Genomic DNA, 10,700 nt, shown 5'->3' with positions numbered 1-10,700 from the left:
AGCTGGTAACTTGGCCAAGGGTTGGGTTGTTGGGTTAAGAGGAGCACCTCACATCACGCTGCGGTGACTCCCCTGCTCACCCGGGAGAGCTAACAAACTTCAGCAGGTGGGAAGCTCTTTTTCCTGGGTGGAAAATTCTCACCATAGTGCATGCTGCGAATAGCAGGGTGGATGGTGGGAATGAAAGAGGAAATGCAGAGAAAGGAGGGAATTCAGCCTTTTGGAGTAAAGCCAAGGGAAGGAGGTTTATTCCATTACTCAGATGCCTGTTAAATCCCATTCTGAACACTCCAGTGTGCACAGGCTGTGCACACTGCGGTAAGTTTTATTCAGAGTGGGAGGGACTGAAAATCCTATTCCTAATGGAAAAGAGGTGGCTATATGAAAAAGGGGAGTGGGGAAGAAAGGGGTGGCGCAACCTTACTTGTTCGGTGTGCCAGGCTAGCCAGTGAGAAGTCAGTCTACTTTAAATGCTCCATATTCCTTAAGGAAAATTCATCCTCAGGGTATCCCTCAACATTCACCCTCCAGGAAAACATACAAAACCACATACATTTATACACATACACGTGTGTATGTATGTATTTGCATCCCTTCAAGTTTTGTTGTTTGGTTTTGTTTTTTTAAGCATGACTGAACAAGCAGCCAGCTTCCCTTCCCAGATCCAATGCTGATACAGATGCCCACAAAAACATTCACTTTTGGTCAGCATTTGAAGTGCAAGTAGAGCACTGCTTATCCATCAGGTAACTGGTGGATGCTGAGGCTTAACATCGAGTGACCTGGACTTGTGCAAAGCATTTGACACTGTACCACATGACATCTGTTTCTCTAAATTGGAGGGACATGGATTTGACAGATGGACCACTCAGTGGATAAGGAATTGGCCGGATGGTCACACTGAAAGAGTTGCAGTCAATGGCTCGACGTCCAAGTGGAGAGCAGAGATGAGTGACATTCCTCAGGGGTCAATATTGGGACCAGCGCTGTTTGACAACTTTGTCGGCGACACGGACAGCGGGATTGAGCGCACCCTCAGCAAGTTTGCCAACGACACCAAGCTGCGTGGTGCTGTTGACGCGCTGGAGGGAAGGGATACCATCCAGAGGGACCTTGACAGGCTTGGGAGGTGGGCCCATGCGAATCTCATAAAGTTCAACAGAGCCAAGTGCAAGGTCCTGCACATGTGTCAGGGCAATCCCAAGCACAAATACAGGCTGGGTGATGAGTGGATTGAGAGCAGCCCTGAGGAGAAGGACTTGGGGGTGTTGGTCGATGAGAAACTCAACATGACCCAGCAATGTGCACTTGCAGCCCAGAAAGCCAACCGTACCCTGGGCTGCATCAAGGGAAGTGTGGCCAGCAGGTTGAGGGAGGTGATTCTCCCCCTCTGCTCCCCTCTGGTGAGACCCCACCTGGAGTACTGCGTTCAGCTCTGCGGCCCCCAACATAAGGACATGGACCTGTTGGAGCGAGTCCAGAAGATTGCCACAAAAATTATCAGAGGGCTGGAGCACCTCTCCTATAAAGACAGGCTGAGAGAGTTGGGGTTGTTCAGCCTGGAGAAGAGAAGGCTCTGGGGACACCTTACAGCAGCCTTCCAGTACCTAGAGGGAGCCTACGAGAATGCTGGAGAGGGACGTTTTACAAGGGCATTAGTGATGGGACAAGGGGTGATGGCTTTAAACTGAAAGAGGGTAGATTTAGGTTAGATGTAAGGAAGAAGTTCTTCACTGTGAGGGTGGTGAGGCACTGGAACAGATTGCCCAGAGAGGCTGTGGCTGCCCCATCCCTGGCAGTGTTCAAGGCCAGGTTGGATGGGGCTTTGAGCAACCTGGTCTAGTGGAAGGTGTCCCTGCCCATGGCAGGGGGGTTGGAACTAGGTGGTCTTTAACATCCCTTCCAACCCAAACCCCTCTATGACTCTATGACCACCCTCACGTCAGCAGATCATCCTGTTGGGCAGAGCCGCTACTCCCTGCAGCTCTGCCAGCCTTGCTCTGATTAGCTCTCTGGTGAGTTACTGCATTCTGCTACATTCTATCTTTTTACCATTTTCAGCTATTTTACAGCACTGCTCCCCTTTCTGCAGGTAGACTGCCATAGCTAGAAATATGCTCTGATTCCTGTTGCCAGGGTGTTCAGTGAGGTGACAAGGGCCTGATCCTGGCTTGGAAGTGCCTGGGTGCTGCCCCTTCACAAATACCATAGATCAAACCCAGGTTTTTACCAAATAGGTTTAAAACCCAGGGCTAACCAGAATCTAAGTATTTCTTTAGACAGTGGAAGTGCGACAACCCAACAGACACGGACTTAACTCTACAGTGGTTATCTTTCCTCAGCTGTATTACAGCAAAGATAAGGGCCAGAACTTGTAATTTCCTCCTTACTGGAGATACACAAAAAAGTAATTTTATAGGAACATATAGAACTCATATGAATACAGCTTAAGATTAATTTAGTAGTAAAAAGTTAAACAAGTCATTCCTGGCTTCTATGTGGACTGTTTGAAGCCCACAAGAGACAGCACCAAGAAAATGAGAAATCAAATCAATCACTTCAACTTTTTGAAGCACAAACTGGAGGGAGACAAGACACAAAAGCATTACTCATTCAATACGAAGCAAAACACCTTTTTCTTTCTTACTACTGCCTCCTCTGGATCACCTTGCTTTGGTTAATCTGAGTGTGCTTTATAGAGGGGAGGAAGCCACCACTGGCCCCATTTTGCAGACCAGGAATGTGAAGCATGGAGAAGGGTCAGCCAAATTCACCAGCACGCCATGAGCAGGACTAGACCCGGCAGCTCCTTTCCTCAGTCCCTATCCAGTGCTCTCTCTCTACAGGACATGGCTCCTACAGAATTGTTTTATTTATGGCAAAGGTGCAAGCTTTTGCTCACTGCTTCTAAACTCCAAGCTAATGAGGTCCATGTTTCTAAAAAACCTCAAACGAACCAGGAAAGGGAGCACCAGTAACGAATCTACCATGAAATACCTGCAGGGGTGGTGAAGTCTGTGCTGTTGGTAAAATAGGTACAAGCGATAGCTAACAGTAAAGGGTGAAGACTTAGTACCCACACCATGCCACGAGAGGCATTGCAAGTTGCATTTGGACACCCTTCCTCCTGCCCTGCAATGGGAATTAGCCTAAGAAACAAGTATCAAAATTTAGCCTTGAACTCAAACAGTAACATGCTTTTAAAAGGAGGGTGAGAGGTAGCGAGGCTGACAGCTCATCATCCAGCATTTCTCCACTGCATGTGGGTTTCTTTTTTAATCACAGACTCCCTGCAGCATCACCTGCTGTGTGATGCTTTAAGGGTAATACTGAGACCAAAAGAGATTCTTAACCAATCGTTAATCACCAGTCAGTGTTTTGTATGCTCGGAGGAACTGAAGTCAGCTAAAACTAAGCTGAGGGTAACTTCCCCAATCAGTCACGGTCTAATGATTTTCCTCTAAAAATGTTATGTATGGCTTGATGCTGCTAACAAGTGCCCTGGATCAATAGTTCTAGCAAGTGAAATTGCCTGTTCAGAAAGCAAGGGGCACCCAGCAGCAGCAGGAGAAAGACGGTAGCTGCAATAACCTCTGAAATGATGACAGCAAAGGAGTGGGGTGCAGAACTTCAAGGACAAAGTAAAGCCCTTCTCCCCTCACCTTCCAAGGGAAAGCACCACAGGCCTTCTTCATTCAGGTACAGAAACCAAATTTTGTGAGAAAGAGCTGCTTCATCATCTGCTGTGACCGAGGCAGGGTTAGATAGTATGTTCTGGTGCTGGATCCGGGCTCCGCCTGGGAGAGCTGTTCTGCTACAGCACTGCATGGATGCTGCACGTGCGATGAGACAGACCAAAAAGATGGGATAGGTGAAAAATAAACCTCTCATTCCATTTTCCTTTTCTGGTGATACTGAATGGTGGTGGGCAGCAAAGACAATCCTTGGGTTAAAAGGACCAGAGTAGTGCTTAGGAGAGGTTGTTGGGTTTTTTTCCCCTTCACTACCTATTTCTTTTGCTACTTTAACCTCTTTAGCCCAAACCCAAGGCATTTCTGAAAATCTGCATCGGCCACAAATTTAGTGCAGGACAGGGTGTTCCGATTTTCACGGTACGCTGCCTTGCCCAACCTCTAAAGCAGCCTTCTTTAAGAGGCCTTGAAAAGGAGGCACCAAAGCCATCTGTCATGCTCCCATTTTCAGTTCAGTAAAGCTAGAACTATTACTTCCATCGCTAGTGTTTCCCACGGAGGATAAGCTCTTGGTAGTTATTGTATGGATGCATGGTACTCATATACGAGGTCCCCTTCCGAGCCGAAAACTGGCATAATACGAATGACTACACTATTTGTGCAGCCAGCTCTGCACTGGGTAATTTTCACATCTGCACTAGGCCATCCATTACCAAGTTCCCTGGATGGCCAGCAGAGACACGGAGTGCCCGAACTGGAAGAAATGAGGTATTTTCTTTTCCGTGTCTACTCAAAGTAGCAAAGGTCAACTCTGTGCCCTGGCTGGATGCTGCTTCTGGGCTGCAGGGCATAACCTCCACTGTTCACACAGGCAAAACAGCAGCTTCTGAATTGCTGGAGAAGCCCTTGAGCTATCTCAGGGGCGAGTCAGGGTAAGAGAAAGAGCTGAGGCCAGCAAAGGACTCAACCCCTAAAAGCCAAAGCAGAAAGAGGTCTTTTAAGAGTTTAGTTTAAGCAATTAGTTGCCCAGTGTACAGTCTGTGCGTGGAAAGGCCTTACCTTCCAGAGGGCTATTTAGCCCACACGAATCAAGCTCCAGCATGGTCTAGCAGACTGGTATCACTAGTCTGAAGCTAGTGCCCCCTTCAGCATCAGCCTTCCTCGATCCCGCTTTTATAGAGAGAGAATTTAATATTAATGTGGCTGTATCGCCTAGTTGCACTCAAGTGCCATTATCATTATTAAATGCCATCAGCCTTCGCCTAATTTCCACCCATTATTGACAGATGTAATTCTCTGCTAATCTCAAAAAAGGGAATGGACAGCCAGCTTCAGTAAAAACCCACACCCCTGCTTTTAACCTTCTCTTTCTAGCAACGTGCTAAATTACCAGGGTTCTGCCGTGTTGAAGATGGACACTGCGCATAGCAGTGCACTTGGGAAAGCCAAGGGACCAGATCTTTTCCAACCATCAGGAAAGCAAACAAGTTGTACTTGCTTTTTCTACAGAAAATATTTATTTGCAAGAAATGAAAAGCATAACATACTTAGCTACATACATGTTTAGGCTACAAAAGCAAGTAGTCTGTTCTTTTGTAGAATGAAGCAGAAGATTTAAAAAGGAAAAACAGCAATTTCTTTCCACCCAATGGACATGTTTGCAGTGTGAACAATCAGGTGGGACTGTATCCAGATGACTGTGCTTGTACAAAAAGAGAGAGGCCATTGAACACACTTACACAGAGTTAAACAGACTTATGGCAAAAGAGCAGAGACAACTGCAGTCAGAAGAGGCCCCAATGCAGTTTACCAAGGAGTTCCAGGGGGGGTGTGCTTTTGCACTGTCCTTTTCATCTTAGATAGTTTTAAATGTTTGCAGAAACTCATACTGTATCCACATGAACAGAGGGAAAGGGAAAGATCAGCTGAAATGCCTTAGGGGTGTCACATGCAGAGTGACTCAGAGTCACAAGGTACTGTTTTGCACAGTCCAAGGCAATGGCTGTGGCCCTGGACATGTATTTCTCTTCAAGAGGGTAACACCAGGTAATTTACTCTCGGAAGGCCCAGCAAATCTCAGGGAAACTGTGATGTACTTACATCACGGCCTGGCCCTCGGAGAGCAAACTGTTTCCCCTCCCTGGCATCTTACTGCATCCCTGGGGTGGTCAGGGCAGTAGGGCTCCAGGGGAAGGAGAGATCTTTAGGTCCTCTCCCAGAAGACCAGCTCAACAAACTGTGTTCCTTGAGCTGTCAGCTCCCAGGGGCCACTTTTTAAGGTTACCTTACACCATTTAAGAAAAAAAAAAAAAAAAAAAAAGGCATTTGAAGACATAATTCTACAGAACAAAAGTGACACCCGAAGATACAATAAAGCCTAAAGTAATTACTTTTTTTTGTACCAACCCAGAACTGTTCTACAGAAAGGCCAGACAATTTATGCATACATACATAATGACACAGTGCAACAACTTTCAGTTGAAAATTGCTAATAGGACAGACTTCATACAGCAATTCACACTACAGTTTTACATGTGCTCGGTGATGTGGAATGTGAACAGGTTTCAGAAACGCCTGGACTTTCTGTTGCACCAAGTGGAATGTGCCCTGTGTGTTCAGGTAGATGCCTTTATTTAGTGATGCTTACTACATTAAAAAACCAACTCTGCGGGTATTTTTTTAATTGCTTACCATGAACACGTGCACAGATACACACACGCTCACACTTGTTCTTGCTAACTGTACAAATGAAGAAAGCAAGATGCTGTTACATCAGCGCCATTGAATTAAAATCTGATATGGCAAAGTCAGATACGAGCAGAGTTCTGTTAAAAGAAATTGATTACTTGCCTCTGCTTCCCCCTCTCCTCTCCACTCCCTTAATTATGGGCTGCTAAAGTTCAACAAGATTTCTACCTGCTTGTTGGAAGGAAAAATGGCATATACCATAAAGGTCAAATATGCATAAACAGGACCACATAGTATGAAAGAGCAAGGGGAAGAGCAAAGCTAAAACAAGGGGGGAACTAATGAAAAAGACTATCATTGCTGATTTATTGAATCAAGAACTAGGAATTTTCCCTGTGATGTCAGGAGTCCCCTCATAGGCCATTTCTTTCATCTTCTCTGTAAGACAGGTCTGCAAATCCAGCTTTCCCATGTTTTGTTCTCACCTATTCAGTTCTGACTCTTGAAGGAAGAGTATGGAGATGGGCTTTAGGGCAGAGAAGAGACTACTGGTAATAAAAAATATTGAAACTCCATTTTAGCATCACAAATGAGAGTTTCCTGCAAGATGCACTCTTTCCTATGTAGGAAGCCTGTTCAGTTATACGCCTTGGTAAAGCAGAAAAAGGCCTGACATGAAAACCACAAAAACAAATGGCAATTTCCCTCTCAATCTTGGGAGTCTCCAATGGATGCTGATCACCTAAGCAATGCAGCAGTAACTGAGATCACGCCCTCAACAAATCCCTGAATGCCCACTGTCATTTTATTGGCCATGTGAAAGCTACAATATCCTGGCCCATTGATTGAATCCTTACATCTTATTTGTAAAGACCTTAACACGTAAGCCAGTTCATTCATCTTTGCAACCCCCAAAGTTGTTTATCCTTAACACTATAGTGCAAAGCAGCAACACATCATAGCACTACACTACTTACATAGGCAAGTATAACTTTTGTAGTTGCAAAGTACTGACCTACCATTTCACCTTCAGAATACAAAATGTTCCCTTTCTAATTAGTGACTTGAGAAAGAAATATTTTAGTCACCAAGAGTATAAAAATACTCCATATACTGCTGTTCTTAGCTGCGTGGGTTTTGTACAATGGCCTCTTGGCATTAGCTAGAATCTAGAGCCCAAATACTCAGTGGAAATCCCTCCCAACGTAGCAATTAGTATCATTCATTTACTTGACCTACATTCTAAATGTGTCTAGACAGAATTCACCACTGATAGTTTGGGGGGATGGGAGCAGAGAGGTGGGTTGGTTTTTTTAGCAGGAAAAAAAACAAAGAAGAAAAGTTGTTATATTCATTTTCAGCTCTATGTTAGAAAAATCAAGAATACACCGAGACACATTGTTACACAGAGAGATATGGAAGAGGTCCCCTGCCAGTATAAATCAGACCTGCAGCCTCCAAAAGCATTAAGTATGAAGCGTGCTGCGTTGTATCAGCTACGATCTGGCCTAAGAACCTCAGCCTAATCCATTATTAGTCTGTGCTGCTGAAAAATATTGAATGGTACAGATGAAATAAGAGAAATGCAGCAAAGAACTATAAATAGCCTGCGAAAAAAACCCCAACATTATCTACACACTGGTAACAAGGTTAGAACTGTCACGTGCCCTATGCTTGATACTTTTAAAAAATATATATATATAAAAAAATAATGCCCTACATTCTTTTGTAGCTTATCTCCCTAGAAGCAAAGACCCGACAGATCTAGACATGCTTTAAAGCTATAGGCCAAAAGGTAAGTTTACTAGTGTGTATAAAATCGTCCTGACAAGCAGCATAACGTTACAGCTGAAGACTCTATGGATCACTTAAGTCCTCTAGTGGAAATGGAAATTAAGTAGCACATGAAGGCCTTAGCCTACCCTGTCCACACACACAATATTATTCTACAGCACCAAGTCACTCATCACTGGAAAAAGTATACTGGCAGAAGGCTAAGACGTCAAGTAATATAGCTGAGCTAATTAAAAGCACGTATACTGGCATCCTCCCTGAATACACCTTACTACTCCTTCCCTATGCCCTTAACACAGAGCACATACAGCTGCCTCTCCATGTGGTCTGCTGTGCATCAACATTCACACTTGGGTCACCCCTGGGCTGCTGAGGCTGGCAGTGCAATTGGATGTGTCCTGCCTCCTCTGTCCCCCTGCTAGGTACGTAACAGGGGCATAAACTGCCTCTGGAGACAGTGAGGTCCTTGTCGCATAACAGCCTGTGGGTAGGTGATGACAGGAGATTTTTTGGCCCCTAGTATCTAGCAGAGAAGCCTATTCTATTAAGGCCCCTGAATAAAAATGATCACAAACATACCAAAGTAAAGCAAAGGTTTTCCTTATTATAAAGAAGTAATATTTAATATAATAAATCCCCAAGCAATGTGTGTGCTAGGTCAAGAGATTCCCCCCAAAAGTACCTAAAAATAACTTAAAGGATTACACAAACTAAGATTATAGCAATAGATTATCAAACATTTACAAGAAAATTGGTATGGCCATAATGGCTTAGACGAATTAGTTTAGAGGCCTGACCCTGACCGTGGCCAGTTTAAAATGCTCCAGATGAAAACATGACTATCTCCCGATCAGATTTGAACTGACATGCCCAAATTAAGCAAACAAAAGGGCAAAGCTTTAATGGTGACTAGTGCAGTAGGTTTCAGAGAGGGGGGTTGTTTGGGTTTTGCGAAATCGTCTGTCCTTTAAGTATTGAGAAATAATTCAATTTTGGTTTTAATACAGTGAAGTCAGCTGTATCTGCAATGGGAGGTGATCCATTTAACTGGTAATAGGCATGAGCTCAGGCAGAGCAGTCTCCTGCTTATGCACAGTGCAAGCTACAAGACTAGTAAGAGGAGGGTTATGCTTGGCAGCTGGGGGCCTCTTTTGCAGAAGACTTAACCATTCAGTTGTCCTCAGAGGTGACAAACCACGAGTGCTCTATAAAAAATGACCTTTTAAGGAACTTTCTAAGCTATGACCTTGCCCACTTACAATGCCTAGCCATACAGTAATGGAACGGTCAGTCCCCAGTTTTGTCCTGTCACTTTGCTGACCTCATGTGGCTAAGGAATGCAGCCATCCCTTGTGGCACCCACCAGTGTTCATTATTTATGTGAAGCCTTAAATTGTTAAAAAAAAAAATAAAAAATACAAAAGTTGTGGGTGGATACTGGAATGATTCAGAGGACCCAGCAGGATCACTGTGAAGGGAAAGAGACTTTAGGAAGAGGCTGACCCATGCCAAGAAGAAGGGAACACTTGCAAAATAGACTACAACAGCATTTCTCCTCTCATTGCCACCAAAGATAAAATAATAAAAAGGCACTTACATATAAGAATAGGGCATTACCTAGAAAGCACATCTATACACCAAAACTCATTACCAGCTCATGGAGTCAGGCACATGTTTCACTGTCACTGATGTGAAACACCTTCTTAAAATGGCACAGTGGGGACTGATCCACAGCTCCCTGTAATTCATCGAATTCTTTCTGTTCATTTCACTGAGTTTTGAGTCAGGCCTGAGGGTGGCAAATAGGATATTGAAGGAAGAAAGTCAAAGGAGAATGAAGAACAATAAAGGAGCTGGTGTGGCAGCTACTGTAATAAAATACAAATCCAATATTTTACAAAATAGAATACTTGCAGGAAATATCTACTGTACATGGTAAAAAATTACTTGTAAGGCTAGGTTAAGTTTTTCCCTTATTTATCATTAGGAAAAAAATAAAAAAAAAAGAACTTCAAAATTCTTTATCCTCTTCAAAAATTGACTTCTTCTGGTAAACTGTAAAGTAGCTATGCTAGCCTGCTGAATGAGGATTTTCAGATTAAATCCATCCTCAATAGAGTCTGAGTGCCCTTCTGTAGTAACCAGATAAAACCTTGCTCAAATCCTGGGGTAGGTTCGACTGTGCCACTGCAAGGACAAATTGCAAGAAGCACAGCTCGGGCAAAGGCGTGACCAGGGTAGTAAGAGAGGGAGAACCCTTAAAGGCCACAGCTACATGAGACAAGGAGGAAACAAAGCAGGGAGAAAAGTACTGGACCAGGATCAGACCTGAATACTGCTCTTAGCTTTTCCACTGAACTTGGTCCAGTCAACTTCACCTCCCTACGTGCCCATCTCATCCCTCTTTTGCCTTATCTCCTGCCCACATACTCACGTCCTCAGGTCAGAGGCTGTCTTGCCATAGAGTTAATACAGTATCTACCACCTCCAGGCCTGAACCGTGCCTAGCTGAGGCTACCTATAATC

At 44.3% G+C, this 10,700-nt stretch overlaps 1 protein-coding gene across 1 annotated transcript in view; it reads right to left on the bottom strand.

Moving 5' to 3' along the window:
- Nucleotides 1-968: 968 nt before the first annotated feature.
- Nucleotides 969-10,700, bottom strand: part of CREB3L2 (cAMP responsive element binding protein 3 like 2) — an 85,922-nt gene continuing 76,190 nt past the window's right edge. Inside the window, exons 12-13 of the mRNA XM_075051860.1 lie at nt 3,077-3,149; nt 969-1,178 (exon numbers count right to left, since the gene is read on the bottom strand). Of these exons, the coding sequence (XP_074907961.1) occupies nt 969-1,178; nt 3,077-3,149 (283 nt within the window). The remainder of the gene's footprint in view (nt 1,179-3,076; nt 3,150-10,700) is intronic.

The sequence above is a fragment of the Buteo buteo genome, chromosome 19 (genome assembly GCF_964188355.1).
Source record: "Buteo buteo chromosome 19, bButBut1.hap1.1, whole genome shotgun sequence".
Taxonomy (NCBI): domain Eukaryota; kingdom Metazoa; phylum Chordata; class Aves; order Accipitriformes; family Accipitridae; genus Buteo; species Buteo buteo.
The sequence above is the reverse complement of the archived record's forward strand: the minus strand, read 5'-3'. Positions and strand labels throughout refer to the sequence as shown.